The sequence below is a fragment of the Salarias fasciatus genome, chromosome 13, assembly GCF_902148845.1.
Source record: "Salarias fasciatus chromosome 13, fSalaFa1.1, whole genome shotgun sequence".
Taxonomy (NCBI): domain Eukaryota; kingdom Metazoa; phylum Chordata; class Actinopteri; order Blenniiformes; family Blenniidae; genus Salarias; species Salarias fasciatus.
In genome coordinates, this window is record NC_043757.1 from 29,265,386 (window position 1) to 29,280,851 (window position 15,466).

A 15,466-nucleotide genomic window follows, 5' to 3' on the forward strand; every position below is an offset into this window, starting at 1 on the left:
GCATATGCACACACACACACACACACACACACACACACACACACACACACACACACACACACACACACACACACACACCCTCCTCTCTGCACGGGTACGAGGCAGACAGTCCTGCTGGTTTGGTTTGGAGCAGAGTCCTTCAGCGTGTTTACCCACAGCATCTACATCTGTGCGCTCCATCTAAACACCACCTCCAGTGTGAGAGCCCGGCAGACAGTCAGCTGGCTGAGTGAACACACACACCATAAAATCAGGCATCTCTCAAATAAACCCAGAGGAAGAATCAAAATATATGGAGTCTGTGGAATTAACAACCCAGAAGGCCTGAAGGGCTGCTGCAGCCCGGGCGGTGCTGCTGGGCGGTGCTGCAGCCCGGGCGGTGCTGCTGGGCGGTGCTGCAGCCCAGGCGGTGCTGCTGGGTGGTGCTGCAGCGCAGGCGGTGCTGCTGGGCGGTGCTGCAGCCCAGGCGGTGCTGCTGGGTGGTGCTGCAGCGCAGGCGGTGCTGCTGGGCGGTGCTGCAGCGCAGAAGGTGCTGCTGGGTGGTGCTGCAGCCTGAGCGGTGCTGCTGGGTGGTGCTGCTGGGTGGTGCTGCTGGGTGGTGCTGCTGGGTGGTGCTGCTGGGTGGTGCTGCAGCGCAGAAGGTGCTGCTGGGTGGTGCTGCAGCGCAGGCGGTGCTGCTGGGTGGTGCTGCAGCCTGAGCGGTGCTGCTGGGTGGTGCTGCAGCGCAGAAGGTGCTGCTGGGTGGTGCTGCAGCGTGAGCGGTGCTGCTGGGTGGTGCTGCTGGGTGGTGCTGCTGGGTGGTGCTGCTGGGTGGTGCTGCTGGGTGGTGCTGCTGGGCGGTGCTGCTGGGCGGTGCTGCTGGGTGGTGCTGCTGGGTGGTGCTGCAGCCTGAGCGGTGCTGCTGGGTGGTGCTGCTGGGTGGTGCTGCTGGGTGGTGCTGCAGCGTAGGCGGTGCTGCTGGGTGGTGCTGCAGCCTGGGCGTTGCTGCTGGGTGGTGCTTCAGGGCGGGGCTTCCAGGCCGGTGGTGCTGAGTCAAGTTTGGATGTCTCCGTCTCACAGTGTCCGTGGATCCCTGTGTCCCCGATGAAGTCATTCAGCCATAGAGCAGCACCTCGATGTGTGTGTGTGTGTGTGTGTGTGTGTGTGTGTGTGTGTGTGTGTGTGTGTGTGAAATTGTGTGAAGCAGTGAAACACTTGAGGTAGTTATTATCCTGTTCCTGAGCGGGACCAGGAGCACAATAACCTTTCAATTCAAAGGTTGAAGGAGCGCTCGGCGTCTGGCAGTGATTCACACTGATGACGCTGAAGTTTTCATCCATTCAGACTCTTCAGATGAAACGTAAACAAGCTGAAGATGCTGTATGTAAAAAGCTGAATGATTAACAGCTGCGTTCTATAGTTGCAGGACATGATGTCTGCAGTGTGTCTTCTCCAGCAGTGTGTTGACTCGCCACACCAGCAGCGTTCATCCTTTCATAGCTGTGTAGTGAGTGAATAAAAGAAGGGAAGAGATCCTTAATTTGGATGTTTGCTGAGCAGCACCTGCTGTCATTTATTCCTGCAGTAATTCCATTTCTCCACAAGGTGTCCTCAGTGAGCTCTTTATGGCTACATGGTGAAATGAAAGTATGAGTGAACGTGACGTTTCCTTTAATGATCAGGCTGCAGACAGTGAGAGAGTACATGAGGGTCAGGGTCTCCTCGCTGAGGCCCGTTCCATTCCGACTCAGCACCGTTCGGTTGTAGAACTCCTTAATATACTGAAGAGGAGGGAGACAGCAACAAGAGAACCCAGGAGCTCACATAAGGAGTCCAATGAAGTATTCAGAAAGCCCACATGAATGACAGTGAGGATTCTTCCAGGTCTGCAGGATCACTGCTGCACTGGCTTCCTGTTCAGTCAAAAAACAATTTAAAATCCACCATATCTTAAAGAGCTGTTAGTCCCAGACGGTCCCAGGAGAACACTTGGTTCTCAGAGAGCTGGTCTGCTGGAGGTTCTTGGTTCTCCACAGCAGAACAGGAGCAGAGCTTTCAGCTGCCAGGCTCCTGTCATGAGGAACCAGGTCCAGGTCCTGTTAGGGGGGATACAGTCTCTGCTTCAGGTGAGAGCTGCTGCAGGACTTCCTGGACCTTTTCTTAGGGGTGTTGCTGTAGACTGGGAGCTCGCTCTCTCTCTCTCTCTCTCTCTCTCTCTCTCTCTCTCTCTCTCTCTCTCTCTCTCTCTCTCTCTCTCTCTCTCTCTCTCTCTCTCTCTCTCTCTCTCTCTCTCTCTCTCTCTCGGTGCATGCTGGGAGTGGGAGGTGTTGGTGAGGCTGCAGAGTCTGACCAGACAAAGTGAGTTTTTGGGACTTTTTCTCAGCTGTTCCAGGAGCTTCCAGCCCTCCTGCAGCTCAGGGAGCTGAGAGACTGAGGTCTGGCTCCTGGGAGCTTTGTGGACCGGTTCCTGGTCTGGAGGGTCTGTGGTGCTGCTAGCAGGGCGCTAGCTGTTAGCACCATGGACGACACCAGGCTAACCAGGAAGCACGGGTTCAGGATGAAACCTGACTTCTCCTGCAGTGGAGGAGTGTGTCCAGGCGGTGGAGGAGTGTGTCCAGGCGGTGGAGGAGTGTGTTCAGGCGGTGGAGGAGTGTGTTCAGGCGGTGGAGGAGTGTGTCCAGGCTGTGGAGGAGTGTGTCCAGGCGGTGGAGGAGTGTGTCCAGGCGGTGGAGGAGTGTGTCCAGGCGGTGGAGGAGTGTGTCCAGGCAGTGGAGGAGTGTGTCCAGGCAGTGGAGGAGTGTGTCCAGGCGGTGGAGGAGTGTGTCCAGGCGGTGGAGGAGTGTGTCCAGGCAGTGGAGGAGTGTGTCCAGGCGGTGGAGGAGTGTGTCCAGGCGGTGGAGGGATGACTGGAGCTGCTAACATCGTCTCCGCTGCCAGGATGAGTGGAGCATTCGTGATGTTTGCTACTGAGGAGGAAACAGTGAACACCGTGGTCTCAGCTGGTGGACATCAGAGACCTGGTTCCTGTCCTCCTCTGTCCACACCAGCTAGAAGAGTCCTCCTGGGCAACGTTCCTCCTTATATCAGAGACGTGGACATTATTAACACCCTGTCCAGGTTTGGACAGGTGGTGTCTCCTCTGAGGACGCTGTCCTCTGGCTGGACGGACCCTGACCTCCGTCACATTGTGAGCTGCAGAAGAAGCTCTTCATGGTGGTGAACAACAACCAGGAATTAAACCTGAGCTTCAGTCTCCATGGAGGGACGGACTACACCCTGTCCTCCACCACAGCATGGAGGGACGGACTACACCCTGTCCTCCACCACACCATGGAGGGACGGACTGCACCCTGTCCTCCACCACACCATGGAGGGACGGACTGCACCCTGTCCTCCACCACAGCATGGAGGGACAGACTACACCCTGTCCTCCACCACACCATGGAGGGACGGACTGCACCCTGTCCTCCACCACGCCATGGAGGGACGGACTGCACCCTGTCCTCCACCACGGACAACATGAGATGCTTCAGGAGGACAGGAGGGACACCTGAGGAGGACCTGTCCTGAGGGGGACGCTGCTGGAGGAGGTGACGGAGGAGGAGGTGGTGAAGAGGGAGAGAAGAGCGGTGGAGGAGGTGACGGAGAGGAAAGAGGTGGAGGAGGAGGCGGCGAGGACGACGGGAGGAGGTGAACAGGAAGAACAGCGTGGAGAGAGGACTGGAGCAGAAGAAGGAGGTGGAGGGGAAGACAAAGATGGGGAGCAGACTGGTGGAGGTGGAGCAGAGGTGGAGCCTCTCTCTCTCTCAGGAGGGTCCTGTGGGTGGAGCTGCTGGTCTGGACTATCAGGAAGGTGGAGTTCTGACTGGAGGACAGGAGGAGGCGGAGCAACCTGTGACCGATGGAGTGAGGGTGGAGGTGGAGATGGAGGAAGAGAACAGCAGGATGGAGCTGCCAGATAAGAGGAAACAGAAAGAAGTGGGCAGAGCTAAAGGAAAGAGGGTCAAGTCTAAAAGAAAGTTGGTGAGTTCCCAGGAGACTGAGACTGATCAGAGCTCAGCTGAAGAGGGTGGAGGAGGGAGCAGAGACTCTCTGGAGGAGGGTGGAGGAGGGAGCAGAGACTCTCTGGAGGAGGGTGGAGGAGGGAGCAGAGACTCTCTGGAGGAGGGTGGAGGAGGGAGCAGGGACTCTCTGGAGGAGGGTGGAGGAGGGAGCAGGGACTCTCTGGAGGAGGGTGGAGGAGGGAGCAGGGACTCTCTGGAGGAGGGTGGAGGAGGGAGCAGAGACTCTCTGGAGGAGGGTGGAGGAGGGAGCAGGGACTCTCTGGAGGAGGGTGGAGGAGGGAGCAGAGACTCTCTGGAGGAGGGTGGAGGAGGGAGCAGAGACTCTCTGGAGGAGGGTGGAGGAGGGAGCAGGGACTCTCTGGAGGAGGGTGGAGGAGGGAGCAGGGACTCTCTGGAGGAGGGTGGAGGAGGGAGCAGGGACTCTCTGGAGGAGGGTGGAGGAGGGAGCAGGGACTCTCTGGAGGAGGGTGGAGGAGGGAGCAGAGACTCTCTGGAGGAGGGTGGAGGAGGGAGCAGAGACTCTCTGGAGGAGGGTGGAGGAGGGAGCAGAGACTCTCTGGAGGAGGGTGGAGGAGGGAGCAGAGACTCTCTGGAGGAGGGTGGAGGAGGGAGCAGGGACTCTCTGGAGGAGGGTGGAGGAGGGAGCAGAGACTCTCTGGAGGAGGGTGGAGGAGGGAGCAGAGACTCTCTGGAGGAGGGTGGAGGAGGGAGCAGAGACTCTCTGGAGGAGGGTGGAGGAGGGAGCAGGGACTCTCTGGAGGAGGGTGGAGGAGGGAGCAGGGACTCTCTGGAGGAGGGTGGAGGAGGGAGCAGGGACTCTCTGGAGGAGGGTGGAGGAGGGAGCAGAGACTCTCTGGAGGAGGGTGGAGGAGGGAGCAGGGACTCTCTGGAGGAGGGTGGAGGAGGGAGCAGAGACTCTCTGGAGGAGGGTGGAGGAGGGAGCAGGGACTCTCTGGAGGAGGGTGGAGGAGGGAGCAGGGACTCTCTGGAGGAGGGTGGAGGAGGGAGCAGAGACTCTCTGGAGGAGGGAGCAGGGACTCTCTGGAGGAGGGTGGAGGAGGGAGCAGGGACTCTCTGGAGGAGGGTGGAGGAGGGAGCAGGGACTCTCTGGAGGAGGGTGGAGGAGGGAGCAGGGACTCTCTGGAGGAGGGTGGAGGAGGGAGCAGGGACTCTCTGGAGGAGGGTGGAGGAGGGAGCAGGGACTCTCTGGAGGAGGGTGGAGGAGGGAGCAGAGACTCTCTGGAGGAGGGTGGAGGAGGGAGCAGAGACTCTCTGGAGGAGGGTGGAGGAGGGAGCAGGGACTCTCTGGAGGAGGGTGGAGGAGGGAGCAGAGACTCTCTGGAGGAGGGTGGAGGAGGGAGCAGAGACTCTCTGGAGGAGGGTGGAGGAGGGAGCAGAGACTCTCTGGAGGAGGGTGGAGGAGGGAGCAGGGACTCTCTGGAGGAGGGTGGAGATTATCACTGGGACTTTTGGGCCGAGGAGGTCCAGGAGGAGTTTATGGGACAACAGCAATGAAGAGATTCTTGGAAAAAACCAAGAATAAAAAAGGTGTGAAGGTGGGTTCTGCTGTGAGCCTGGTTCTGCAGGGTTCTGCTGTGAGCCTGGTTCTGCAGGGTTCTGCTGTGAGCCTGGTTCTGCAGGGTTCTGCTGTGAGCCTGGTTCTGCAGGGTTCTCCTGCTCTGAGCTAGCGCCCTCTACCATGAGGCTGGAGAACTGCGTGCTGCACCGGTTGCCTCTGGCAGCTGTTCACTGATCGCTCAGCATCATGGTACCATGGTCTGTATTTATTAATAAAAAGTTTTTGTTTTAAAGGCCACACACACACACACACACACACACACACACACACACACACACACACACACACACACACACACACACACACACACACACACACACACACAGCAGTAAAGTCTTCAGAGACTCGGTCTGGTGAAGCCGGCACACCTGCAGTGTGACGGCTCCACCGCTAGGTGTCAGCTCTGAGCCAGTAGGGAGCGGGGTTCCTGCTCAGCAGCACTTCATCAGCCAGCATCCAACTCTGGAGCATTAAGAGCCTCTGAGGTGGATTAGAACACACCTGCTGAATCAGAGTGAACTGAAGCAGGGACACAACTGTTGGGTCCAGACTGGACTGGGTCAGGATCAGGCTCAGGATCAGGATCAGGCTCAGGATCAGGCTCAGGATCAGGATCAGGATCAGGATCAGGATCAGGATCAGGATCAGGACCAGGATCAGGATCAGGATCAGGATCAGGACCAGGATCAGGATCAGGACCAGGACCAGGACCAGGACCAGGAACAGCCTGTGCTGAAGTTACCACTAGGAGTGTGTTCTGGTGTCTTACTGCAGTGACAGTCGGACAACTTTCACCACACAGGAGGCGGAGGTTTGGGCCCTGCTGTTCAGCGGTCTGCAGCCACACCCTCATTCCTGAGGGGGGTTCAGGGTGGGACTGGCGGATCAATCAGCAGTTACAGTAAATGAATACATCTATCAGCTCTGTCAGGGACGCGCTTTGTTCAGCAGGCCGTAAAATTGAAGCTTGAAGTGTTAAGAAGCTCTAATGAACGTTAGAGCCAAAACCTTCCAATCAGTCCGATCAGTGATCGATCAAGCTGTGCCCTGCAGTGTGTGTGTGTGTGTGTGTGTGTGTGTGTGTGTGTGTGTGTGTGTGGGTCAAGGGGGCTGGACTTGGAAGGAACCTTATCTGAATGATGAACAGGACAAACATCTGAACTTCAATTAAAAAGAAACAGAACCTCAGTGTGTTCTCCAGCCGGTCAACAGAACCTCAGTGTGTTCTCCAGCTGGTCAACAGAACCTCAGTGTGTTCTCCAGCTGGTCAACAGAACCTCAGTGTGTTCTCCAGCTGGTCAACAGAACCTCAGTGTGTTCTCCAGCTGGTCAACAGAACCTCAGTGTGTTCTCCACCCGGTCAACAGAACCTCAGTGTGTTCTCCACCCGGTCAACAGAACCTCAGTGTGTTCTCCACCCGGTCAACAGAACCTCAGTGTGTTCTCCACCCGGTCAACAGAACCTCAGTGTGTTCTCCAGCCGGTCAACAGAACCTCAGTGTGTTCTCCAGCCGGTCAACAGAACCTCAGTGTGTTCTCCAGCTGGTCAACAGAACCTCAGTGTGTTCTCCACCCGGTCAACAGAACCTCAGTGTGTTCTCCAGCCGGTCAACAGAACCTCAGTGTGTTCTCCACCCGGTCAACAGAACGTGAGAGATGTGAGTTAATTAAAGCTTAAATCTAATTATGTAAACACAATAGTGATAATACTGTCAGTCTGGTTCTTGGAGGCTGTGAGAAGAATCAAAGCAGCAGAACCGCTGATGGATCCAGTGAAGCTTACCCCCCCCCCCCCCCCCCCCCCCCCCCCCCCCCCACCCCCGCCTCGCGCTTTCTTTCTGATAAAGACACTCATTTTTTCCCCTGCTTTGTTTTTTACATTTCTTTCAGTTTCATTCTCTTTCATTTGACTCCTCCTCAGATCTGGGGGTTGTGAAGGCTCTGACTGGACAGCAGGAGGAAGTGATGTCATTCTGCCTACAGGAAGTAAATACATTCCACCTCCTCTTTCTTTTCTTTCTGTTTTGACACTATGGCTTTAAAAATCATTATATCCATTTCCTCTATGAAATAAATCATCTCCTCCCGAGGCCATCGCTTGCTCCGGGCGGCCATCTTGGGTATTGTGCATTGTCACAACGGGACAAGAGAACGAGCTGAACGACTGACAGGAAATTAAAGCTGGGTGAAGGTCTACATGATGCAGGAACCATTGAATTCTGCTTTAAAACCAGAAGAAACCACACAGTGCAGTCAGAACATTCGTCCTCATGATGAATTACAAGGCCGTGTACAGCTTTATTCTGTTGTTCATTCTTCTCCACATGAAACGCTTCAGGAGACAGTCAGAGTGACTGTTTGTCCCAGAAGAGCTGATCTGGAGTCAGTTCCTGCAGTGGATCCTAGGAGAACAGTCACAGTAACAGTGTTGTTTAAGGACCGCACTAGAGGGAGGACACACACACACACACACACGCACAGTCTCGTATTTCTATCCTTGTGGGGACCTTCCATTGACTCCCATTCATGTCTAGCCCCTAACCCTGACCCTTACCCTAACCCAGACCACCACACAGCCTAACCCTAAAGAAATGTTTTGACCTTTGACTTTTTTCAGTAACAACAACATGGTCAAGAAAACACTGTTTCCCTCATTAGGACCGGAAGAAGGTCCCACAAGGCACATCGTGCAGGTTTTCCTATCCTTGTGGGGACATTTGGCCCCCACAAGGATAGAAATACGAGTACACACACACACACACATGCACACACACACTTGTTCTTTGTCAGAATCAACCTTCAGTTACACACAGGAAGAATCCCAGTCATCTGAAAATATTTTTCATATTTGATAATTTTTTTGAACTAAAAACAAAACGAACCCTGAATGAAACATTTTCATATTAGACAGTCAGTCAGACAGTCAGTCAGACAGTCAGTCAGACAGTCAGTCAGTCAGACAGTCAGTCAGACAGTCAGTCAGTCAGACAGTCAGTCGGTCAGCCAGACAGTCAGACAGTCAGTCAGATAGTCAGTCAGTCAGTCAGTCAGATAGTCAGTCAGTCAGTCAGTCAGACCGACAGTCAGTCAGTCAGATAGTCAGTCAGACAGTCAGTCAGACAGTCAGTCAGTCAGACAGTCAGTCAGACAGTCAGTCAGTCAGACAGTCAGTCGGTCAGCCAGACAGTCAGACAGTCAGTCAGACAGTCAGTCAGACAGTCAGTCAGTCAGACAGTCAGTCAGATAGTCAGTCAGTCAGTCAGTCAGATAGTCAGTCAGTCAGTCAGTCAGACCGACAGTCAGTCAGTCAGATAGTCAGTCAGACAGTCAGTCAGTCAGACAGTCAGTCAGTCAGTCAGACAGTCAGTAAGTCAGTCAGATAGTCAGTCAGACAGTCAGTCAGACAGACAGTCAGACAGTCAGTCAGTCAGACAGACAGTCAGTCAGTCAGTCAGACAGACAGTCAGTCAGTCAGATAGTCAGTCAGTCAGACAGTCAGTCAGACAGTCAGTCAGTCAGTCAGACAGTCAGTCGGTCAGCCAGACAGTCAGTCAGACAGTCAGACAGTCAGTCAGACAGTCAGTCAGACAGTCAGTCAGTCAGACAGTCAGTCAGATAGTCAGTCAGTCAGTCAGTCAGTCAGTCAGTCAGACAGTCAGTCAGACAGTCAGTCAGACAGACAGTCAGTCAGTCAGTCAGACCGACAGTCAGTCAGTCAGATAGTCAGTCAGACAGTCAGTCAGTCAGACAGTCAGTCAGTCAGACAGTCAGTAAGTCAGTCAGATAGTCAGTCAGACAGTCAGTCAGACAGACAGTCAGTCAGTCAGACAGACAGTCAGTCAGTCAGTCAGACAGACAGTCAGTCAGTCAGATAGTCAGTCAGACAGTCAGTCAGTCAGACAAACAGACAGTCAGTCAGCCAGTCAGTCAGACAGTCGGTCAGTCAGATATTCAGTCAGTCAGTCAGACAGTCAGTCAGTCAGACAGACAGTCAGACAGTCAGTCAGTCAGACAGTCAGTCAGTCAGTCAGACAGACAGTCAGATAGTCGGTCAGACAGTCAGTCAGACAAACAGTCAGTCAGCCAGTCAGACAGTCAGTCAGTCAGACAGTCAGTCAGTCAGTCAGACAGACAGTCAGTCAGACAGTCAGTCGGTCAGTCAGATACTCAGACAGTCAGTCAGATAGTCAGTCAGACAGTCAGTCAGACAGTCAGTCAGACAGACAGTCAGTCAGACAGTCAGTCAGTCAGTCAGAAAGTCAGTGAGTCAGATAGTCAGTCAGTTAGTCAGTCAGACAGACAGACAGTCAGTCAGTCAGACAGTCAGTCAGTCAGATAGTCAGTCAGACAGTCAGTCAGTCAGTCAGACAGTCAGTCAGTCAGACAGTCAGACAATCAGTCAGTCAGTCAGACAGTCAGTCAGATAGTCAGTCAGACAGTTAGTCAGTCAGACAGACAGTCAGTCAGACAGTCAGACAGTCAGTCAGTCAGTCAGTCAGATAGTCAGTCAGACAGTCAGTCAGATAGTCAGTCAGTCAGACAGTCAGTCAGACAGACAGACAGTCAGTCAGTCAGATAGTCAGTCAGACAGTCAGTCAGTCAGACAGACAGTCAGTCAGACAGTCAGTCAGTCAGACAGTCGGTCAGTCAGATAGTCAGTCAGACAGTCAGTCAGATAGTCAGTCAGACAGTCAGTCAGTCAGTCAGCCAGACAGACAGTCAATCAGAAAGTCAGCCAGTTAGACAGACAGTCAGTCAGTCAGACAGACAGTCAGTCAGTCAGACAGTCAGTCAGATAGTCAGACAGACAGTCAGTCAGTCAGACAGACAGTTTAGTCAGACAGTCAGTCAGTCAGATAGTCAGTCAGAGTCAGTCAGTCAGACAGACAGACAGTCAGTCAGTCAGACAGACAGTCAGTCAGTCAGACAGTCAGTCAGACAGTCAGTCAGACAGACAGTCAGTCAGTCAGATAGTCAGTCAGACAGTCAGACAGACAGACAGTCAATCAGACAGTCAGTTGGTTGACAGTCAGTCAGACAGACAGACAGTCAGTCAGTCAGACAGTCAGTCAGTCAGTCAGACAGTCGGTCAGTCAGTCAGACAGTCAGTCAGACAGTCAGTCAGTCAGTCAGACAGTCAGTCAGTCAGTCAGTCAGACAGTCAGTCAGACAGTCAGTCAGATAGTCAGTCAGACAGTCAGTCAGTCAGACAGTCAGTCAGACAGTCAGCCAGTCAGACAGTCAGTCAGATAGTCAGTCAGTCAGACAGACAGTCAGTCAGACAGTCAGTCAGACAGTTAGTCAGTCAGTCAGTCAGATAGTCAGTCAGACAGTCAGTCAGTCAGTCAGACAGACAGTCAGTCAGACAGTCAGTCAGTCAGACTGACAGTCAGACAGACAGTCAGTCAGACAGTCAGTCAGACAGACAGTCAGTCAGTCAGATAGTCAGTCAGTCAGTCAGACAGTCAGTCAGTCAGTCAGACAGTCAGATAGTCAGACAGTCAGTCAGTCAGTCAGTCAGACAGTCAGTCAGTCAGTCAGTCAGACAGTCGGTCAGTCAGTCAGAAAGTCAGTCAGACAGTCAGTCAGACAGTCAGTCAGTCAGATAGTCAGTCAGAGTCAGTCAGTCAGACAGACAGACAGTCAGTCAGTCAGACAGACAGTCAGTCAGTCAGCCAGACAGACAGTCAGTCAGATAGTCAGTCAGACAGTCAGTCAGACAGACAGTCAGTCAGACAGACAGACAGTCAGTCAGTCAGACAGACAGTCAGACAGTCAGACAGTCAGTCAGTCAGTCAGTCAGACAGACAGACAGTCAGTCAGTCAGTCAGACAGTCAGTCAGTCAGTCAGACAGACAGACAGTCAGACAGACAGTCAGGCAGACAGATTTCTCACCTCATAGAACTGAAAAAGTCTCTTTCTCTGACATGTCCAGGAAGGGTTGCTCTCTGGGGTTCAGGGTTCTCAAGGCTCTGGACAGTGAATGTAAATAAATGGAGCTGATGGCCTGAAGGGGGCAGCAGGTTCCGGGCCAGTCCCCTCCTCCAGTCCTCCGCAACACTGCGTCTTTATTCCAGCTCAGCCCCCCCAGTCCCCCAGTCCACAGTCCACCAATCCACCAATCCACCAGTCCCCCAGTCCACAGTCCACCAATCCACCAGTCCCCCAGTCCCCCAGTCCACAGTCCACCAATCCACCAGTCCCCCAGTCCACAGTCCACCAATCCACCAATCCACCAGTCCCCCAGTCCACAGTCCACCAATCAACCAGTCCCCCAGTCCCCGAGTCCCCCAGTCCACAGTCCACCAATCCACCAATCCACCAGTCCCCCAGTCCACAGTCCACCAATCCCCCAGTCCCCCAGTCCACAGTCCACCAATCCACCAGTCCCCCAGTCCCCCAGTCCACAGTCCACCAATCCACCAGTCCCCCAGTCCACAGTCCACCAATCCACCAGTCCCCCAGTCCACAGTCCACCAATCCACCAGTCCCCCAGTCCACAGTCCACCAATCCACCAATCCACCAGTCCCCCAGTCCACAGTCCACCAATCCACCAGTCCCCCAGTCCACAGTCCACCAATCCACCAGTCCCCCAGTCCCCCAGTCCACAGTCCACCAATCCACCAATCCACCAGTCCCCCAGTCCACAGTCCACCAATCCCCCAGTCCCTCAGTCCACAGTCCACCAATCCACCAGTCCCCCAGTCCACAGTCCACCAATCCACCAATCCACCAGTCCCCCAGTCCCCCAGTCCACAGTCCACCAATCCACCAATCCACCAGTCCCCCAGTCCACAGTCCACCAATCCACCAGTCCCCCAGTCCCTCAGTCCACAGTCCACCAATCCACCAGTCCCCCAGTCCACAGTCCACCAATCCACCAATCCACCAGTCCCCCAGTCCCCCAGTCCACAGTCCACCAATCCACCAGTCCCCCAGTCCACAGTCCACCAATCCACCAGTCCACAGTCCACCAATCCACCAATCCACCAGTCCCCCAGTCCCCAGTCCACAGTCCACCAATCCACCAGTCCCCCAGTCCACAGTCCACCAATCCACCAGTCCCCCAGTCCACAGTCCACCAATCCACCAGTCCCCCAGTCCACAGTCCACCAATCCACCAATCCACCAGTCCCCCAGTCCACAGTCCACCAATCCACCAGTCCCCCCAGTCCACAGTCCACCAATCCACCAGTCCCCCAGTCCACAGTCCACCAATCCACCAGTCCCCCAGTCCACAGTCCACCAATCCACCAATCCACCAGTCCCCCAGTCCACAGTCCACCAATCCACCAGTCCCCCAGTCCACAGTCCACCAATCCACCAATCCACCAGTCCCCCAGTCCCCCAGTCCACAGTCCACCAATCCACCAGTCCCCCAGTCCACAGTCCACCAATCCACCAGTCCACAGTCCACCAATCCACCAATCCACCAGTCCCCCAGTCCCCCAGTCCACAGTCCACCAATCCACCAGTCCCCCAGTCCACAGTCCACCAATCCACCAGTCCCCCAGTCCACAGTCCACCAATCCACCAGTCCCCCAGTCCACAGTCCACCAATCCACCAATCCACCAGTCCCCAGTCCCCCAGTCCACAGTCCACCAATCCACCAGTCCCCCAGTCCCCCAGTCCACAGTCCACCAATCCACCAGTCCCCCAGTCCACCAATCCACCAATCCACCCGTCCCCCAGTCTCCCAGTCCCCCAGTCCACAGTCCACCAGTCTCCCAGTCCACAGTTCATCAGTCCTCCATCACCTCCTGCTCCAGTCCAGAGGGACACTGTCTTTTTACCTGGAGAGGTTTCAGTTCCAATGGTGTGTGTGTGTGTGTGTGTGTGTGTGTGTGTGTGTGTGTGTGTGTGTGTGTGTGTGTGTGGGTGTGTGTGTGTGTAGCAGTGGAGCGTGAATTCAGACAGGAGGTGTCGCAGCTCGGATCTTTCCTCACACCTTCACAGCAGCACGGAGCTTATCTCTGCAGGGCCCGCGCCCCACCTGTTGGACACCCTCGCTCTGCATCCTCGCTCCCGGCTGGCATGCTCTAGTCATCCACGTGGATCTCCTCCTCTTCCTCCTCTTCCTCCTCGGAGCAGCTCACGCTGCTCGGCTGCGGCCGCACCGGGCTGTGTGAGCTGACCGGGGGCCTGGAGGGGGACCGGTCCCGGTCCCGGTCCCCGGCGGCACTCCTCTCCAGCTCTGCCAGCCCCCCGGCCCTCCCGTCCCCCCCGCCCCCCCCGGCCTGCGCCCGGGCCGACTCCACGTCCGCGCGCATCTCCTCCAGGTCACGCTTCAGCTTGGCGCGCCGGTTCTGGAACCAGGTGATGACCTGCGCGTTGGTGAGAGCCAGCTGCTGGGCGATCCGGTCCCGGTCCGCCGGGCTCAGGTACTTCTGGTACCGGAAGCGCTGCTCCAGCTCCAAGATCTGATGGTTGGTGAAGGCTGTGCGCGACTTCCGGCGCTTCTTAGGAGCGCTCTTCTGGCCGAAGAGGGACGCGCAGTTCCGACCTGGGCGCGCCACAAACACACACACACACACGCACACACACACACACACACACACACACACACACACACACACACACACACACACACACATATATATATATACATATATATACCCCAGTTTCCAGTTTCAGAACCAAAACAAATCCCTGGCCGTGCGGCGCTACCTGGGCCCGGGCTGATCCGGACAGACTCACTCCGGAGCTCCGTGACGGTGTTAATACATCTGACCAGAACCAGATCCCGTCCCGAGCTCACGTTAAAACGGAAACGTGTAAACTGCTTCACTGAAACCAAAACTCGCAACTTTTAAATAAAAAGGCCCGCAGCAACTCTTCCCCGGTAGAATCATGCTTCCTGACGGGAAAAGAAAACCTCCTAACCCCCCTGTCCCTGGTCCGGAGCCCCCTGTTCCTGGTCCGGAGCCCCCTGTTCCTGGTCCGGACCCCCCTGTCCCTGGTCCGGACCCCCCTGTCCCTGGTCCGGAGCCCCCTGTCCCCGGTCCCGGACGGGGTTCGGGGCTCGGTACCTTCTGCAGCCTGCAGCACGCTGACCTCCAGACCTCGGAAGGTTTTGCTGGCCAGCTCCTCCAGGGCGCACAGCGGGGACGTGTGTTCGAGTCCCGGGACGGGCGCGGGCTGCGCGTCCCCGCTCCTCCTCACGGACGGCTTGCTGAGGATGTCCCGGATGCTGAAGGGCGTCAGCGGCTTGCCGGAGCCGGCCGGGGGAGGGAGCCGGTCCTCGGGCCCGGAGGGGTCCGGGGAGGCCATGCGGGCTGCCGCCTGCACGAGCCGCTCACAGCATGCGGGGGCTGCAAACAGCACGTCAAGTGGACTCCCTGTTCGAGTCCGGCTGAGGACTGGACGATGCTCCGACCTGCAGTCACTGACACCAGGTAAACACTCCCCCACCCCCTGTGTGCGTGCGTGTGTGTGTGTGTGTGTGTGTGTGTGTGTGTGTGTGTGTGTGTGTGTGTGAGAGAGAGAGAGAGAGAGAGAGAGAGAGAGAGAGAGGGAGAGACCCTCTGAAAGAGAGAGAGAGAGAGTGTGTGTGTGTGTGTGTGAGAGAGAGAGCGAGAGAGAGGGAGAGACCCTCTGAAAGAGAGAGAGAGTGTGTGTGTGTGTGTGAGAGAGAGAGAGACCCTCTGAAAGAGAGAGAGAGAGAGAGTGTGTGAGAGAGAGAGAGAGAGGGAGAGACCCTCTGAAAGAGAGAGAGAGAGAGAGAGAGGGAGAGACCCTCTGAAAGAGAGAGAGTGTGTGTGTGTGTGTGAGAGAGAGAGAGAGAGAGGGAGAGACCCTCTGACAGAGAGAGAGAGAGAGAGAGAGAGAGAGTGTGAGAGAG

General features: G+C 55.7%; 1 protein-coding gene across 1 annotated transcript; it reads right to left on the minus strand.

The window, feature by feature from the left end:
* Positions 1-13,664: 13,664 nt before the first annotated feature.
* On the minus strand, positions 13,665-14,895 carry lbx1a (ladybird homeobox 1a). Its single transcript, XM_030107420.1, has 2 exons — positions 14,655-14,895; positions 13,665-14,128 (listed from the first exon to the last, which is right to left on the minus strand). The coding sequence occupies exons 1-2, from the start codon at positions 14,893-14,895 to the stop codon at positions 13,665-13,667; spliced, it is 705 nt and encodes a 234-aa protein (XP_029963280.1).
* Between the last annotated feature and the right edge of the window lie 571 nt (positions 14,896-15,466).